General features: G+C 42.2%; 1 protein-coding gene across 1 annotated transcript in view; it reads left to right on the top strand.

The window, feature by feature from the left end:
• Positions 1-20,196, top strand: part of LOC117501446 — a 190,361-nt gene extending 170,165 nt beyond the window's left edge. The window contains 9 exon segments of the mRNA XM_034160351.1: positions 2,288-2,378; positions 2,466-2,579; positions 10,197-10,280; positions 10,357-10,467; positions 10,595-10,604; positions 10,607-10,662; positions 10,665-10,691; positions 15,585-15,698; positions 19,218-20,196. Of these exon segments, the coding sequence (XP_034016242.1) occupies positions 2,288-2,378; positions 2,466-2,579; positions 10,197-10,280; positions 10,357-10,467; positions 10,595-10,604; positions 10,607-10,662; positions 10,665-10,691; positions 15,585-15,698; positions 19,218-19,295 (685 nt within the window). The 3' untranslated portion in view covers positions 19,296-20,196.

Here is a 20,196-nt window from a genome sequence, read left to right as displayed (position 1 = left end):
GTGAAACGTCCCATGCGTGTGATGTTTGTCCCTGGAGATGCTGAGTACAAACGGATGAGGCGGACAAACACGAGATCCACGAGATTGCTGAAAATGCGCATTTGTTTTTTAAATTCAGTTTTGTTTTCTGCCTTTGTGGTCATCAGTTTGGGAGATCTGGAAACCAGGCCGGAGGTCCTGAAGTCAGCCGGGTTCTTTAATATCCTCCATCTGCTCAAACAACAAGACAACAGCATCTGAACATGTGCCACAATGATCTCCAAGGTCCCAAGGCCCAAACCTGGCAAACGAGTAGTCCCAGTGGGGGTGGTGCCATTGCCACAGTAACACTGACCTGATTTGCATATTAATTAGGTCACAGGTCGGTCGGTGCTAAATCATAGAGACGACAGTATTTTACTTGAAGTAAGCAAACAAAAATCTGACACAACCTGCAACTGACCGAGGCTTCGCCGAATGTTTGTGCACCGATGAGCTGCTACGTTAAAAAGCATCATCCAGGCTTCTTTATTTTAAAGGTTCTAAAATGATGCTCTTTAAACTCACAGTGAACATGATGTAAATAAAATAAAAAAATAAAAGTAAAAAACGGTGACGTGCAAAAAAATATACAAATCCTAAAGTATCCCAACTACGTAAATCATGACGCAGTCTATCATTTACATCAATCATTAAAATAAATACAAACAGTATGAGAGAGTGATCTGGCCAAGTGGTTAATGCGCTTGGTTTCAGTGCAGAAGGTTCTGGGTTTAAATCCACCTGTGCCACATTTCTCCATGTAATGTGGAGTTGCGTCAGGAAGGGCATCCGGCATAAAACCTGTGCCAATCAACATGTAGATCCACCTTGGATTTGCTGTGGCGACCCCAAGTGCAAACAAGGGAGCAGCCGAAGGGACTCACTTTATGAGAGAGTGATCTAAATGTGTCTGGTGAGGAAAGCCACCAAGACCCCCCATGAGAAATGTACAATCAGACTCAGGAGGGATCAGACCTGTGCTGTTTCTTGTCTCACTGCCACTATAACACAGACTGAAAATAAAGATTCTAATAGCACTTATGAGCTGCCTTTCTTCAGGCCAGGGTCGAAGCTCAATCCAGACCACTTACAGTTGCATAAAACCGCCACCAGGTGGCACCACCAGCATTGATCAATGCCACAGAAAGCTCACAATCAAGACCACAGCTTTGGTACCTGACTGGTACCACTGGGACTAAATCACACTTACAGTCCTTATGGTGGCCATCCAGGGTGGGAGCTGTAGCCTGGTGGGACTCGATGAAGCAGGGTCAAAATTTAAAAATGCTCCAATCCTGTCAACTCATTATGACAGATGGTGTAAAATATTCCTTTTAGAATTCAACATAGAATAAAACAGAAAGCATTGTTAAATGGACGGCATTTATATAGCGCTTTTCCATCTGCATCAGATACTCAAAGTGCTTTACAATAATGCCTCACATTCACCCTGATGTCAGGCTGCTGCCATGCAAGGTACCCACGACACACCCGGAACAACTAGAGGATTAATCTACACTATTTTAATGTTACCGTGGGACAGTGTGAGACAAGACACCCATCAAATGTAATATATTACTGTAGATATTTTCATTACTATGTTTGTAACAGTAAAAGAACTTTAGAACTTTTGATATTTTTTGCACCTCAACAGGCCAACAAATAAATCTAACATTAAATGATGCTCGTTCACATGAACATTCTGACCTTTTATCTCAAGGAGGACAAAATAATGTCTGGAGTTCCACTTTAAAAACATTAATGGTGTGTGTGTGTGTGTGTCGTGTGTGTGTGTGTGTGTGGTGTGTGGTGTGTGTGTGTGTGTGTGTGTGTGTGTGTGTGTGTGTGTGTGTGTGTGTGTGTGTGTGTGTGAAGTCTACTATGAAAATTTACTCTTTCTGAGCCAGTCACCATAATGTCACCCCCCCCCCCCCCCCCCCCCCCCCAGGGGCTGAGAGTCTCCTGATGAAAACGTCTTCATTGTTCTTAATTGTCCTGTAATTAGGTAGATTAACTGTTACTGAGCAAAGTTAATGCCGTTTTTCCCGCCAGTGAACACCGCTTTGTCCTTGAACCATTTGACCCTATTTGTTCATTTTGACTTGCTCCGCCCACAGTTGATTAGCTTGGCCAATCAAAAGCTGTGGCTTTGCTAACCAGGTGTGGGCTGTGCAGGGACAAAAGAAAATTGGGTGTAAGTTTTCAGATATCAAAATCAGTGGATCATAATGACTTCTTTATGGTTTTTTGTTCTGTATTTCAAAAGGGATTCAAACCCGACTCAATATGACATCAAGTCGGACTTGTCGCTGGAGGAACCCGGAGTCATCGGGCCTCCGTTCAACTTCACTTTCCAGGTGTGAACGGTCGCCGTCACCACCCTGACTGAGTTCACAGGAGAACAATTTGTGTTAACGTCACGCTTCCTTCCTGTTGCTTCCCAGATCCAGAATCTTGGTTACTTTCCAGTCAAGGATTTGCAGCTGAACATTGAGATTCCAGAAATGACCAGAAATGGGAATCAGCTCCTCCAGCTGTCTGACTTCTACATCCACCAGGTGAGCGTGAACCTTCACCGTCTGCAGACTCACTTTAACATCTGAGGTCACACGACTGCTTTGGGTACTTTGAAAGAAATTTTAACTTCTTCATGTCACTGTGACCTGTGACTGTGTCACTTTTTTTCTCCTGGGGTAACCAGGAGAAAAAAAGTTTCCATGAGTCATCTGGTGTCTTCTTCTTCTTTTTCTTGTGATTTTTTTTATTTAATATGCTGTTTCAATTCAGTGGGTGGTGTCAGACTTAAAATCTGTTTTAAGTCTTCCTTCAAACACTTACATATGTTTCATGTTAAACATCCTCAAACTGCCATCATTCTGTGTCCACACATCTAAAAACATCCAACAAGCAAAGTTCTGCTCTGAAACAACTGATTTTGGACTATGTCACTGTCCACATATCAGTATCTCAACTTCCTATTTGGCATGGATGGATGGATGGATGGATGGATGGATGGATGGATGGATGGATGGATGGATGGATGGATGGATGGATGGATGGATGGATGGATGGATGGATGGATGGATGGATGGATGTCTTTACTTATTGGACTCCAGTTTTATGGAATAGTTTACCATCTGATATTAGACATTTTGGTGGAAGTTTTCAAATCAAAGCTTAAGACCTGTTTAAGACTTCCTCTTCTTCTTCCTCTTCTTCTTCCTCTTCTTCTTGTGATTTATTTATTTAATATGCTGTATAAATTCAGCTGGTGGTGTCATCTGATCTGAGGTCGTAACCCAAAGGGTTTTGTTTTTGTTTGTTTGTTCTGTTTTTTTGCGGGGGAGCGCGGGAGGCTGCAGGCAACCCCATCGCGTGTCGACCACTAACCCACGACACGGACAGCCGGCTCACGAAGGTCTAAACAGTAGGCTTCCTGTGGATGCGCACTGGGTTCGGTTCTGGCGTTTTATCACTGTGAGTGCATGAAAAGTGTCATTTATTTTCTTGCAAGCCTTCGCCACAGCACCAGGACTTTTTGTGACCAGTGCGCACAGGACGAGGAAGATGGTTTGATCCATCATGTACTGACTGGAGATGCTTCTGCACAGCAGCCTGCAGGATGCCACATCGTTCCAGCAGGACTTTTAGCACTCAGATGATGTTGTTGACCATTTCAGATGAAATATTCACCGTGTGTGCAGTTGCTGAGTCCCCCCCCCCACCCCCCAATGGGTTTGCCAAAGCACCCAGTTGAACAGGAAATGACAAATCTAACCAGCTTTTATGCATGACGTACACAGATTTAATTTGAGCAAATCTCTCTCTCTCTGTCTGTCTGTCTCTCTCTCTCACACTCACACACACACAACTGTTGCAGCATATCATGACAATATGTACTAATGTTCACGACACATATCGTTGCTGGTGCAGTGGATTGTATGTAGTAACACAGCTGGCACATATCGTTGTGGTGACAGTGTGTGCTGTAACAACCCCTCTGAGTCTGGTCCGCTTCAGGTTTCTTCCTCAGTATCATCAGAGGTGGTTTTTCTTACCACTGTCGCCTGTGTTCTTGTTCTGGGGGTTAGTAAGGTTAGACTTTACTGTGTGAAGCACCTTGAGGCAACTTAGTTGTGATTTGTATCACTTCCTGTTCCGGAGCACAGCGGTGTTTTTCTGTATCTGTTAGCTGTTTAATCTGCGCAGTTAGATTGATCTAGTTATCTAGATTACGATTTGTTTCCCAGTGTAATCTTTACGTGCCTTAACTAAAGCACTCCTTCTGCTGAATCACCACTAAATTATTTACACATTATTCACTTTGCGTGTTTTTAGGAATCCGCTAGCTTAGCGTAGCTACCAGCTCTTAGCCGATTTAGCATGGCGGCTTCTCCTGTCTCTCCCGCACTTTTCTGCTCTGGGTGTGAAATGTTTAGTTATTCCTCGGCCTCCTTTAGCAGTAACGGTACTTGTAATAAGTGTAGCTTATTCGTAGCTTTGGAGGCCAGGCTGGGCGAATTAGTGACTCGGCTCCGCACACGTGGAAAATTCTACAGCTAGCCAGGCCCCTGCAGTCGGTGCGGACCAAGGTTAGCTTAGCCGCCGTTAGTTCCCTCCCGGCAGATCCCGAGCAGCCGGGAAAGCAGGCCGACTGGGTGACTGTGAGGAGGAAGCGTAGCCCTAAACAGAAGCCCCGTGTACACCGCCAACCCGTTCACATCTCTAACCGTTTTTCCCCACTCGACGACACACCCGCCGAGGATCAAACTCTGGTTATTGGCGACTCTGTTTTGAGAAATGTGAAGTTAGCGACACCAGCAACCATAGTCAATTGGTCTTCGGGGGCCAGAGCAGGCGACATTGAAGGAAATTTGAAACTGCTGGCTAAGGCTAAGCGTAAATTTGGTAAAGATTGTAATTCACGTCGGCAGTAATGACACCCGGTTACGCCAATCGGAGGTCACTAAAATTAACATTAAATCGGTGTGTAACTTTGCAAAAACAATGTCGGACTCTGTAGTTTCTCTGTGCCCCTCCCCAGTTGGACCGGGAGTGACATGTTAGCCGCATGTTCTCCTTGAATTGCTGGCTGTCTGAGTGGTGTCCAAAAAATGAGGTGGGCTTCATAGATAATTGGCAAAGCTTCTGGGGAAAACCTGGTCTGTTAGGAGAGACGGCATCCATCCCACTTTGGATGGAGCAGCTCTCATTTCTAGAAATCTGGCCAATTTCTTAAATCCTCCAAACCGTGACTATCCAGGTGTGGGACCAGGAAGCAGAGTTGTAGTCTTACACACCTCTCTGCAGCTTCTCTCCCCCTGCCATCCCCTCATTACCCCATCCCCGTAGAGACGGTGCCTGCTCCCGACTACCAACACCAGCAAAAATCTATTTAAGCATAAAATTCAAAAAGAAAAATAATATAGCACCTTCAACTGCACCACAGACTAAAACAGTTAAATGTGGTCTATTAAACATTAGGTCTCTCTCTTCTAAGTCCCTGTTGGTAAATGATATAATAATTGATCAACATATTGATTTATTCTGCCTAACAGAAACCTGGTTACAGCAGGATGAATATGTTAGTTTAAATGAGTCAACACCCCCGAGTCACACTAACTGTCAGAATGCTCGTAGCACGGGCCGAGGCAGAGGATTAGCAGCAATCTTCCATTCAGCTTATTAATTAATCAAAACCCAGACAGAGCTTTAATTCATTGAAAGCTTGTCTCTTAGTCTTGTCCCATCCAAATTGGAAGTCCCAAAAAACCAGTTTTATTTGTTATATCTATCATCCACCTGGTCGTACTGTGAGTTTCTCTGTGAATTTTCAGACCTTTTGTCTGACTTAGTGCTTAGCTCAGATAAGATAATTATTATGGGCGATTTTAACATCCACGACAGATGCTGAGAATGACAGCCTCAACACTGCATTTAATCTATTATTAGACTCTATTGGCTTGCTCAAAAGTAAATGAGTCCACCCACCACTTTAATCATATCTTAGATCTTGTTCTGACTTATGGTATGGAAATAGAAGACTTAACAGTATTCCCTGAAAACTCCTTCTGTCTGATCATTTCTTAATAAACATTTACATTTACTCTGATGGACTACCCAGCAGTGGGGAATAAGTTCATTACACTAGAAGTCTTGCAGAAAGCGCTGTAACTAGGTTAAGGATATGATTCCTTCTTTATGTTCTCTAATGCCATATACCAACACAGTGCAGAGTAGCTACCTAAACTCTGTAAGGGAGATAGAGTATCTCGTCAATAGTTTTACATCCTCATTGAAGACAACTTGGATGCTGTAGCTCCTCTGAAAAAGAGAGCTTTAAATCAGAAGTGTCTGACTCCGTGGTATAACTCACAAACCGTAGCTTAAAGCAGATAACCCGTAAGTTGGAGAGGAAATGGCGTCTCACTAATTTAGAAGATCTTCACTTAGCCTGGAAAAAGAGTCTGTTGCTCTATAAAAAAGCCCTCCGTAAAGCTAGGACAATCTTTCTACTCATCACTAATTGAAGAAAATAAGAACAACCCCAGGTTTCTTTTCAGCACTGTAGCCAGGCTGACAAGAGTCAGAGCTCTGTTGAGCTGAGTATTCCATTAACTTTAACTAGTAATGACTTCATGACTTTCTTTGCTAACAAAAGTTTTAACTATTAAAGAAAAATTACTCATAACCATCCCAAAGACATATCGTTATCTTGGCTGCTTTCAGTGATGCCGGTATTTGGTTTAGGACTCTTTCTCTCCGATTGTTCTGTCTGAGTTATTTTCATTAGTTACTTCATCCAAACCATCAACATGTTTATTAGACCCCATTCCTACCAGGCTGCTCAAGGAAGCCCTACCATTATTTAATGCTTCGATCTTAAATATGATCAATCTATCTTGTTAGTTGGCTATGTACCACAGGCTTTTAAGGTGGCAGTAATTAAACCATTACTTAAAAAGCCATCACTTGACCCAGCTATCTTAGCTAATTATAGGCCAATCTCCAACCTTCCTTTTCTCTCAAAAATTCTTGAAAGGGTAGTTGTAAAACAGCTAACTGATCATCTGCAGAGGAATGGTCTATTTGAAGAGTTTCAGTCAGGTTTTAGAATTCATCATAGTACAGAAACAGCATTAGTGAAGGTTACAAATGATCTTCTTATGGCCTCGGACAGTGGACTCATCTCTGTGCTTGTTCTGTTAGACCTCAGTGCTGCTTTTGATACTGTTGACCATAAAATTTTATTACAGAGATTAGAGCATGCCATAGGTATTAAAGGCACTGCGCTGCGGTGGTTTGAATCCTATTTGTCTAATAGATTACAATTTGTTCATGTAAATGGGGATCTTCTTCACAGACTAAAGTAATTATGGAGTTCCACAAGGTTCTGTGCTAGGACCAATTTTATTCACTTTATACATGCTTCCCTTAGGCAGTATTATTAGACGGTATTGCTTAAATTTTCATTGTTACGCAGATGATACCCACCTTTAATCTATCCATGAAGCCAGAGGACACACACCAATTAGCTAAACTGCAGGATTGTCTTACAGACATAAAGACATGGATGACCTCTAATTTCCTGCTTTTAAACTCAGATAAAACTGAAGTTATTGTACTTGGCCCCACAAATCTTAGAAACATGGTGTCTAACCAGATCCTACTCTGGATGGCATTACCCTGACCTCTAGTAATACTGTGAGAAATCTTGGAGTCATTTTTGATCAGATATGTCATTCAAAGCACATATTAAACAAATATGTAGGACTGCTTTTTGCATTTACGCAATATCTCTAAAATCAGAAAGGTCTTGTCTCAGAGTGATGCTGAAAAAACTAATTCATGCATTTATTTCCTCTAGGCTGGACTATTGTAATTCATTATTATCAGGTTGTCCTAAAAGTTCCCTAAAAGCCTTCAGTTAATTCAAAATGCTGCAGCTAGAGTACTGACGGGGACTAGAAGGAGAGAGCATATCTCACCCATATTGGCCTCTCTTCATTGGCTTCCTGTTAATTCTAGAATAGAATTTAAAATTCTTCTTCTACTTATAAGGTTTTGATAATCAGGTCCCATCTTATCTTAGGGACCTCATAGTACCATATCACCCCAATAGAGCACTTCGCTCTCAGACTGCAGGCTTACTTGTAGTTCGTAGGGTTTGTAAGAGTAGAATGGGAGGCAGAGCCTTCAGCTTTCAGGCTCCTCTCCTGTGGAACCAGCTCCCAATTCAGATCAGGGGAGACAGACACCCTCTCTACTTTTAAGATTAGGCTTAAAACTTTCCTTTTGCTAAAGCTTATAGTTAGGGCTGGATCAGGTGACCCTGAACCATCCCTTAGTTATGCTGCTATAGATGTAGACTGCTGGGGGGTTCCCATGATGCACTGTTTCTTTCTCTTTTTGCTCTGTATGCACCCTCTGCATTTAATCATTAGTGATCGATCTCTGCTCCCTCCACAGCATGTCTTTTTCCTGGTTCTCTCCCTCAGCCCCAACCAGTCCCAGCAGAAGACTGCCCCTCCCTGAGCCTGGTTCTGCTGGAGGTTTCTTCCTGTTAAAAGGGAGTTTTTCCTTCCACTGTAGCCAAGTGCTTGCTCACAGGGGGTCGGTTTTGACCGTTGGGGTTTTACATAATTATTGTATGGCCTTGCCTTACAATATAAAGCGCCTTGGGGCAACTGTTTGTTGTGATTTGGCGCTATATAATTAAAATTGATTGAATTGATTGATTGATTTGACGCTATATAAATTAAAATAAATTTAAATTGAATGCAGTTTCTGTTTAAAATGGTAAAGTATTGTTCTATGTGTTAATGAAAGCACCATATGAATACATTAAATTTGATGGATGACGGATGGTTGGGCACAGGTGGTGGCCAACTGGTGTTCCCGGTTCAAACCCCACCCCTGCCACATTTCTCCATGCAATGTGGAGTTGTGTCAGGAAGGGCATCCAGTGTAAAACTTGTGCCAAATCAACATTCACTTTGGATATGAAGTGGTGACCCCAAGTGAAAACAATGAAGCAGCAGAAGGGACTTGCTTACTGATGGATGGGTGGATGGACCAGTGGATGGATGAAGTTTTATTGGATGAGTGGATGCATGACAGATAGACACTTTGCCATGTGCCTGTCTCACACTCACACAGTTGCAGGAGCCACTGTTCTCTGTGTGTGTTTTTCTTAGTTATCTTCTTTGGTTTGTTTTTCCTTCAGTTTGGTGTTAGATTTGTTTGTTTGTATGATGTTTGCCATTTTGTTTGATTAAAAAATATGGATAAAAAATAAATGACAGATGAGCAGATGAATGAAAGAATTAAGTATGGATGAATAGATAGATGGACAGATTGAATGAATGGCTGATGGATGAGTGGTGGCCTGCATGGATAGATGGCAGGATAATTAAGGTACAGATTGGTTGATGTATGGCCAGATGGATCAATGATTAATGGATTGCCAGATTGATGGATAGATAGACAGATTGATGGATGACGCCTGGACAGATCAGCTGATGGATGAATGATAGATGGAAGAAAGAATGATGGTTGATACAATGGGTTGATGGTTGGAAGTGTGGATGGATGAAGAATGGTCCAATGTGATAGCTGGACAGACAGATGGATGGTGGTCCCTCCAGGTGCTCCAGCTTCCTCCCATCCAAAGACATGCAGTTTAGGTGGATTGGAAGCTTTAAATTGTCTGCAGGTGTGACTGTGTTTGTCAGACTGGCGTCCTGTCCAGCGTAAACCCGCCTCACACCCTGTGACTGCTGGGATAGGCTCCAGCCCCCCAACCCCTAATTGGAATAAGATGTCCGTCCGTCCATCTGTCCATCCATCCATCCATCTGTGCATCCGGATGGATGGTTTAATGACAGATTGATTGAAGGATGGTACAATGTACTAATGAATGGATGGTGGATGGTATCACGGCTTGATAGATGGGTGATGGATGGTAGAATGTGCTGATGGATGGAAGGATGGGCTGGTAAATGGTACTGTGGCCTCATGGAAGGATGATGGATGTACCATGGGATGAATGGATGGTTGAAATGTGCTGATGGATGCGGGATGGTACAGTGTGACGATTGAATATTTAATATCAGTGGTGCCCGTCTTCTTATGGACACCATTCCTCACTGGACTTTTCCTGTTTTTGTCCTCAGAGAGACGGGACACACTGTTTACCTCCTCAACATGTGGCACAGAGCAGAGCATCTCCTGAGGATCTCTCACGCTTCTCTCGCCTGGTAAATTAAAACTGTCTGCACACATCCAACCACAGGTTTGTCGGCTGCGTTAACTTTATGGGACGTCTCAAAACAGAATCGATCCAACACGATAACTCTGCCGGTCCAGTGTACTGTCAACGTGGCCTCGTATCGCGACATCAGCGTTCGAATCTCAGGAGTGTTACGCCTCGACGCTCTGCACGCAGTGAGTACAGCACCTTGAAAAACAGTTTGACATGGTCCCATGGCACGACTCAGCACTTTTTTCCCGCTAAGTGTGTGTTTGCAAAAAAAAAAAAAAATGACCGCCGTGTTTTTGACCTCCTGTGCAGCTGAAGTTTAAAATCTGGAGCTGGTGACCAGCGCCTCAGTGGAGCTCCCCTCATCTTAGCCCATGTTTCCTGCACGAGCAAGAGGCCTGTCAGACATGTGAGTCCATGTGCACGAGCACCAACGTGCACAGCTCCCCTAACAGAAGGCTGTTTGTGCCAAGAAAAACAGAAGGATCGAATCCCCACAGTAAGAATGACTATCATCATAATGACAGTGGAGCGTTTTAAACGATGAACGTTTCATTTATTGTGGGGATTATTTTTCAGTTTCACAGCTGTGAGTCTGAAATGAAGATGAGTTTGTCAGGTTTGGTCTTTAATCCCTGCTTTTAAACGGAAGCCTGTGCCACACGTTGATTTATGATGTGGACATTAAAATATTTGCTGTTGGCAGGGGTGGGGGGCCAAGTGGTTAGTGGGCTGGTTTCAGTGTGGAAGGTTCGTGGTTCAAACCCCATCTCTGCCACATTTCTCCATGTAATGTGGAGTTGCATCAGGAAGGGCATCCGGTGTAAAACTTGTGCCAATTCAACATGCAGACCCACCTCGGATCTGCTGTGGTGACCAAGTGGAAAAACAAGAGAGCAGCCGAAGGGTCTTACTTACTTTAAATATTTGCTGCTGGTTGCTTTTTCTGAAGTTTCTGCGTGGAATTACAGTGAAGCACAAACAGCTCAGGGACCGAAAGGACCCACAGAACTGCATGTAAACCCGAGTCACATGCACTGATCTTTGCTGCCATCTACTGGCCCACAGGATACTACATGTTGCTCCAGTCAGCACCAAACTGAGGTTTCGAGCTCATTAACTACCTGAGTAAAAAAGGCACAAGACATGAGTTAAAGCTGATATTCAGAGGAGCTGATGGATTAAACACTCTGCTCAACCTCCTGTTATTCCCACAGAGCGATGATGTCATTTTAAATTATTAGATATCCATTTACTAAAGAGAATTTCAGCGTTTGAACTGCTGCTGCCTTATGGAGTCACAGTCCTTCAGAGTCGTCAATCAGGTCTTGCTGGCTTCCCTCACTTGTCTCCTTCATGCACACTCACTGTTTTTGAGGACAGTCTGTACAGCAGAAGTCGGCCTGCCCCACGTCGTACCATTGAAAACTCAAAATTGTCAGTAATTGCGTTTTGGCTACGGTAAGCTGGGACTGGTGGAATGTTTAGGAAGACGATGTTGAGTATGCAGGTACTTTTCTTTGGACCAGGCTCACTGTATCACCTCAAAAACAGCAACAAGTCAGGTGAAGTGTGTGAAGCTTCCAAGACACCGATGATGGTTTGAAGGATTTATAATTTTTATCTGGATGCTATCAGAGAATAAAATTATTATTATTTTTTTTTCTTTAATTGTTTGGGCAACTTGTGATTTGCTTCACCAGTTACAAGCTTAGGTCATTTTAAACTTCATTACAAAATTGAAAATCTAAGATGTTTATATTTCTATATTTTTAATGGCCTCTCATGACCCACCAGCAGAACATCCAAACACCTGTTCCAGGACACCAGAGTCTTGATCACTTTGGGAACACCCAGAACGGAATTGCAGTGACGGCCACGAACGTGGGACCATCCGACACACAGAGACCAGATAAATATCTGATTACTACTGTGGCTGCTGTGTTGGACCAAGACCCAAGTACAGAACTTTATCATATGACGTGGACCACTCCAGCATGACAGGAGCCACATGGGCCAGATATATGTTTGTCATATAATATATATGACAAACATATTATACTTACACATAAACAAAACGGTTTTGGCGTGTCAGAGAGAGACCGGCCAGTGACGTCACGGCGCTGCTCTACTCATACAAAAAACAAACAAACAAGAAAACAAAAAACAATGTATTTGCATGATTCATAGTTTACAAATGGGGGGAAAATGTGACTTTTAACCTCTTAAAATAGATTAAGGGTCAGCAAGCTTTGAACTTGTCCAAGGTCTGTTTCCCAAGAATGTTCCCTGTGAATTTGAAGACTCTGGCAGGAACAGGACTGGACTTACACTGAGCACAGACAGACAGACAGACGGCTGGACAGACAAATGCAGTCTTTGCAATACCAGATGGCCATACATTGATGGCCTTGGGTAAAAACTCATAAAAGCCTGACTATTTACAGTAGTGTTCAGAATAATAGTAGTGCTATGTGACTAAAAAGATTAATCCAGGTTTTGAGTATATTTCTTATTGTTACATGGGAAACAAGGTACCAGTAGATTCAGTAGATTCTCACAAATCCAACAAGACCAAGCATTCATGATATGCACACTCTTAAGGTTATGAAATTGGGCTATAGTAAAAAAAAGTAGAAAAGGGGGTGTTCACAATAATAGTAGCATCTGCTGTTGATGCTACAAACTCAAAACTATTATGTTCAAACTGCTTTTTTATCAATCCTGTGAATCACTAAACTATATTAGTTGTATAACCACAGTTTTTCATGATTCTTCACATTTGCGAGGCATTAATTTTGTTGATTTGGAACCAAGATTTTGCTGGTTTACTAGTGTGCTTGGGGTCATTGTCTTGTTGAAACACCCATTTCAAGGGCATGTCCTCTTCAGCATAAGGCAACATGACCTCTTCAAGTATTTTGACATATCCAAACTGATCCATGATACCTGGTATGCGATATATAGGCCCAACACCATAGTAGAGAAACATGCCCATATCATGATGCTTGCACCACCATGCTTCACTGTCTTCACTGTGAACTGTGGCTTGAATTCAGAGTTTGGGGGTCGTCTCACAAACTGTCTGCGGCCCTTGGACCCAAAAAGAACCATTTTACTCTCATCAGTCCACAAAATATTCCTCCATTTCTCTTTAGGCCAGTTGATGTGTTCTTTGGCAAATTGTAACCTCTTCTGCACATGTCTTTTATTTAACAGAGGGACTTTGCGGGGGATTCTTGCAAATAAATTAGCTTCACACAGGCGTCTTCTAACTGTCACAGCACTTACAGGTAACTCCAGACTGTCTTTGATCATCCTGGAGCTGATCAATGGGTGAGCCTTTGCCATTCTGGTTATTCTTCTATCCATTCTGATGGTTGTTTTCCGTTTTCTTCCACGCGTCTCTGTTTTGTTTTTTTTTTTTGGTCCATTTTAAAGCATTGGAGATCATTGTAGATGAACAGCCTATAATTTTTTGTACCTGCGTATAAGTTTTCCCCTCTCCAATCAACTTTTTAATCAAACTACTCTGTTCTTCTGAACAATGTCTTGAACGTCCCATTTTCCTCAGGCTTTCAAAGAGAAAAGCATGTTCAACAGGTGCTGGCTTCATCCTTAAATAGGGGACACCTGATTCACACCTGTTTGTTCCACAAAACTGACGAACTCACTGACTGAATGTCACACTACTATTATTGTGAACACCCCCTTTTCTACTTTTTTTTTTACTAATAGCCCAGTTTCATAGCCTTAAGAGTGTGCATATCATGAATGCTTGGTCTTGTTGGATTTGTGAGAATCTACTGAATCTACTGGTACCTTGTTTCCCATGTAACAATAAGAAATATACTCAAAACCTGGATTAATCTTTTAGTCACATAGAACTACTATTATTCTGAACACTACTGTATGGTACTGCCCTTTCACTTTTTTGACATCACAAAGATCTGTTGGGGGTTAGGGATGACTATATGGTGGCTAAATGATGACGATGATGATGGCAATAGCAGTGATGATGATTATGATAACGATGATGATGAAGATGTCGATGACTGTGATGATGATGACGATGATGATGATGAAGATGATGATGACAACGACAATGATGATGACAATGATAATGATGACGACAATGACGATGATGATGATGACGATGATAATGATGATGATGATAACGATGATGATGATGAAGGTGACGATGATTATCATGATGATGATGACGTTGACTATGATGATGACGATGATAACGATGATGATGAGGATGACGATGACTATGATGATGACGACGATGATGAAGATGATGATTATGATGATGATGACAATGACTATGATGATGACGATGATAATGATGATGAAGATGACGATGATAACGATGATGATGACGATAATGATGATGATGACGATGATTATGATGATGACGATGATAACGATGATGATGACGATGACTATGATGATGACGATAATGATGATGATGTTGATGACTATGATGATGACGATGACTATGATGATGACAATGATGATGATTATGATGATGACGATGATAACGATGATGATGAAGATGACGATGATAATGATGATAACGATGATGATGACGATGACTATGATGATGACGATGATAATGATGATGATGACGATGTCTATGATGATGGTGATGATAACGATGATGATGACGATGACTATGATGATGATGATGATAACGATGATGATGACGATGATGATGACGATGACGATGATGATAACGATGATGATGATGATGAAGATGATGATGATTATGATGATGACGATAACGATGATGATGACTATGATGACGACGATGATGCTGATGATGATGATTATGATGATGACGATGATAACGATGACGATGACTATGATGATGATGATGATAACGATCATGATGAAGATGATGATGATTATGACGATGACTATGATGATGACGATGATAACTATGATGATCACAATGATAACGATGATGATGACGATGACTATGATGATGATGACGATGATAACGATGATGATGACGATGACTATGATGATGACGATGATGCTGATGAAGATAATGATGATTATGATGATGACGATGATAACAATGACGATGACTATGATGATGATGATGATGATGATAACGATCAGGATGAAGATGATGACGATTATGGCGATGACTATGATGATGACGATGATAACTATGATGATCACGATGATAATGATGATGATGACAATGACTATGATGATGACGATGATAACGATGATGATGACGATGACGATGATTATGATGATGACAATGCTCTTATCTGGTCCACAGATAACGCTGGAGATCAGGAAGGAGGGTGACTACAGAGTCCCCACCTGGATCATCATCGGCAGCTCACTGGGAGGACTCTTACTGTTGGCTCTGCTCAGTCTCGCTCTTTGGAAGGTAAGTCCTCAAAATCAGAACGATTATGATTTATTTATTTATTTTTCAGACATAATCACCGGGATACTCAAAGATCAGCTGAAGTAACTTAATGTAGCTGTTCTTATTCCCCAAATTCCCAGGAACAGATTAAAGGTTAATTTATTCTCATTATGTACTTTAAAATGTACATGTGATTCAAACGATGTTACCCTCACTGCCCACAGACTAACACACTTCCGTTTCATTTTCAGCACATGGCTGCTAATCAATACATCCACTAGAGGGCAGTGCAGGGGTCATAAGATTCTGACAACATCAAATACGGTGACTGTGGAAAAGTCGTAATAACACTGCACACAAGACAAAAGTGTGTGTACAGCCTTTAAATACTTCACAACAAGATATTAATAAAACTCTAATCTTCCACCACTGATAAATGTCTTCATCATGTCCTTTTAATCAGGGCGTGCCTCGTTGCCCCTGCGATTTCCTGTGGAACTGCTCCGTTTCATCATATCCATAATCTTTCAAAATATGGACACAAATATGGACAAAAGAAAGAAAGAAAGAAAGGTGTTGTATTTTACACCCACCAGGGGTCAGTACATGTGACTGAAAAAAAGATAATAATTACAGGAAAAACCTGACAACTGTCAACAGTGCTACACGTCCAGCAGGGCATGGGTTCGTACAAACAAACTGAACATAGATCCTGTGTAGAGGTGTGCACTCTCTCTGTCATCCATGTTGTGTGCTTGACTCCTCCCACTTGCGAACTCACAATCTCCTGCACGGGAGGTGAACTCTAACCAGAAGACTAAAACCTGGGCTCTGGCCTTGTGGTCAGAGAATCCTTTAAGCTGGTGGGGAGTGAGGCTTACTGACTACTATTGCATAGCGCCTCCTGCTGGCCTCTGTCACGCCTGGACAGAATGCTAATGCTAACGAGCTATGGTTACAATATGGTCTGACACAAACATCAAACGTCACAACTGCAAGTTCATCGAGTTTGATCCATTCAGCAGGAAAAACAAATAAAAAATCACTTGTATTAGAACGACGCCTGATTTGTTCATAAGCAGCCACAGCAGGTTTCACTATTCAGACAGACATGGTGACTGGGCTAGGCTAGCTAGCGCTCATTGTTGTGATGCAGATAAGTTGACAGCTTTGTATTCCACTCATCTGTCCAGCAGCTGACTGCAAACTCCATAACGTCTCTTTACACTTTAAAACACAGCCAGCTTATAGACCGTGTCTGTAGCTAACTATAGCCACGGTCTTGGAAATGGTTTTGTCACAGTCGTGGGATGATCTATGATTGGTCATTAATGTCCTATTTGATGCTCATTTGTATGTCAATAATAACTTACTTCAGCAAACAATGACCTCTGGAGGAAAGTCCAGGCAGCTGCACACAGTAAACTTTTTCCCGGCCATTGAGGCCCGTTGGACCACTGATTAATTCTGGTTTCCATGGTGTGAAGCGGATGAGGGTCCAAGACTCCCCCTTGGACAGGATGCTGGTCTTATTGCATGTTACTGCCCAGCCAAGGCTGGTACCCATTTAAGGCAGGGTGGACTGGGACGAGGCACATTAAGTGTCTCGTCCATGGACACACAGGTCGTCTGAAGCACAGCTGTGGAATCGAACCACAGTCTGTATATCAGCTATCCAACTTGTATCCCACAGTTATCTGTTCTGCCAAGAAACCACACAGACTGAGGTGGATTTAACTGAAATGACTGAAACGTCCTTTTGAAATCTAAACTGACACCTCTGGGTTCTGTCTCTGGGGTTGGACCAGTGGTGGCTGATGGGAAAAAAATCTTGGCGGGGCTGGTGTGCCAGTAGATATCACCATGACAACAGTTACACACATAGTACACCAAACTGTACTGCACTGCCATTATCTTCAAACACACACATCCTGGTGTTCACAGTGACACCGACCTGAACAGAACAGAAAATATCAGCACGTTTAGACTCTTTATGACAATGTTCACATCACCTTCCAAAAGAAAGAGAGAGAGTGTGTGTGTGTGTGTGTGTGTGTGTGTGTGTGTGTGTGTGTGTGTGTGTGTGTGTGTGTGTGTGTGTGTGTGTGTGTGTGTGTGTGTGGTAAAATTAACACAGTTGGACGCTGGTTGACGATAGTTTTAAAATAAACAGTTTGACTGTAAAACTTTAACTGCAACATGTAATTTATTCAGACTTCAGTGAAATAAGTTAAAAATGTTTTTAAACTTCACAAAAGTGAGACAGTAATTTGCATGAACATTACTGAGTGGAATGGAGGCAAAATAAAGAAGCTAGAATAACTTGAATTAAACAATTCTGCTAATTAAATTGGTTAAAATTAATTTAAAAAGTGTAGAGGACAAAGCAAATTAAGTTCATAAAACCACTTCATTAAATGCTTTGCTAAACTAGAGTTAGTCTGAAGATAAGCGTCCTGTGTGAACTCGTAGTGACCAAGTTAGAATTTCTTAAAAAAAAAACATGCAAATTGCTATTTTTGGTGGTTGTTGTTGTTGTTTTTAACTGAGCAAATCATTGGTTTTAGACTGTGGAATAGTCCAAAGAATATTTCACTTCTGTGAGCTGATCCTCCTGATGTGTAAACTGAAATCAGAATGTCACCATGGCTGCAGCTTTGAACACTGTTACAAACAGCCCCGGTCTCCCCTAACCGTTATAACTGGTCCGCTGTACCAATAAAGATCTGACCCCCTAAAACAACAAACATCACTCATTCACCTTCAATTTTCATCCTCATTTCCACACCAGGAGCAACATTCAGGAGTAAATCCAAACAGCTCGTGAACTCAGGTGAGCTGAAGTTGGATCCGAAAGCGAATCCACAGCTGAAAACCACCGAGGACATAAGGAGCAGGAGGAGCAGCATCGTAAAGTCCCAAAGTTCTTCAACTTACTCCAGCAAAACACACGGAGACAATAAATAGAAACAGAACCCAAACGTCGGTGGGGTTTCTGTTTCCGCCAAAAACAGCAGCACTTTGATAAATCCACAGGCGACCCGAGACATTAAATTTGGTGATGCTGATTGGCCAAATATTTATTATATTTCCTTAGTAATCACACACAATTGGTCATTTGGCTGCACTTCTAGGGGCTCTTTGAGTGAGTGCCCAAGAAGAGAAATGATACGTTCTGTGCTTCTGTCTGCGGAAATGTTGTTCTAATAATTCAGATTACATGTAGGCACGTACTATTAAGTAAAACTGACATAGATAATACTGTTTTGTTTTTTTAACATATATTTTATAATTTTTCTGGGAGGGCAGCGCCCGAGCGCCCCCTATGGGCCAGCTGCCACTGGGTTGATGATCTGCTTGGGTAGATGCCAGTCAAGGAGAGTCTGTGTTTCCTTAAAGTTCTAGATGTAGTACTGGAACATGTTCCTGGAGCTGACTGATAAAAATGTCTCCTTCACGTCCACGTGTCAGTTCTCACACTGTGTCCTCTCTCTGTCTGTCCTTCCTGTCTGATTTTCTGACCGATGTCCCAAACAGTTCGGTTTCTTCCGGAGGCAGAAGCGGAGAGACGAGGACGAGCGGGAGGTGAAGGGAAAAGTGTCCGAAGAGCGGTAACGCAGGCTCAGGGCCCCCACGAGACGCTTTTCCCAATGGGGACCAAATACTCAGGGACCAACCCTCTTCCTTGTCCTGCTCCTCACAGGGTCTGTCCCAGGCCACGACCCCTGACCCCCACCACTCAGCACTGTCACACTCACTTAGCATTCCTGCACTGTTACGACATTAGGATGTCTTTGTCTCTTTAAGACATCTTTGTTTGTGGGACCTGCAGCAGTTCCTTCTCAGATCTGGAGCTCTGATGTTCTGACCATTTGAAGGAACAGAATGAACTTTGATGGATCGCTTCAGCAAATTTCATGTTGGAATTTGCCAACGAGGCAAATTGTCCATGCATTTTGTCTCCTCTGGACGTGTATTTATTTTGTGTTTCTACAGGAAAACCTCAAACAGGGTGACCTGCCGCCCAAACGCTTCCACACCTGTAAACTACAACATCCTCTACGTTCTTCTAGAAGGCAGTTTGTCAACGATTTTATCTGCAACATGTTCAATAAGAAGAAAAGTCAAAGTCACCGAGTGCAACAAGACGCCAGAATTTTCTATAAACTGAACATTTTTAAAGAATAAAAATAATATGCATATGTATACTTTCTTTTTTCAAAAACATTCGATGCACTTTTACTTTGTCATAAATTAACTTGAATTTTGTAAATAGTCAAATATCTTTTTATAGCCAATCAAAATATCATGTTGGTTTGTCATTATTTTCCATCAGTTTTACAGCTTCGTCAGGAAATCGGGGTCCAGCTGTGTGTTCCTGAACACGTGATGACGCGTGTCAACGTGTTTCCATCACAGCAACACGTGCACGAAGAAGAAGAAGCGTTTTCTTACAGCAGGTTGATGAATGTCAGTTTAATGAAGAGTCAGAAATAAATTCTGTGTGTATGAACGT

This window comes from Thalassophryne amazonica, chromosome 2 (genome assembly GCF_902500255.1).
Source record: "Thalassophryne amazonica chromosome 2, fThaAma1.1, whole genome shotgun sequence".
NCBI classification, from domain to species: Eukaryota; Metazoa; Chordata; class Actinopteri; order Batrachoidiformes; family Batrachoididae; genus Thalassophryne; species Thalassophryne amazonica.
Note: the sequence above shows the minus strand (reverse complement) of the source record. Positions and strands in the feature narration are given on the sequence as shown.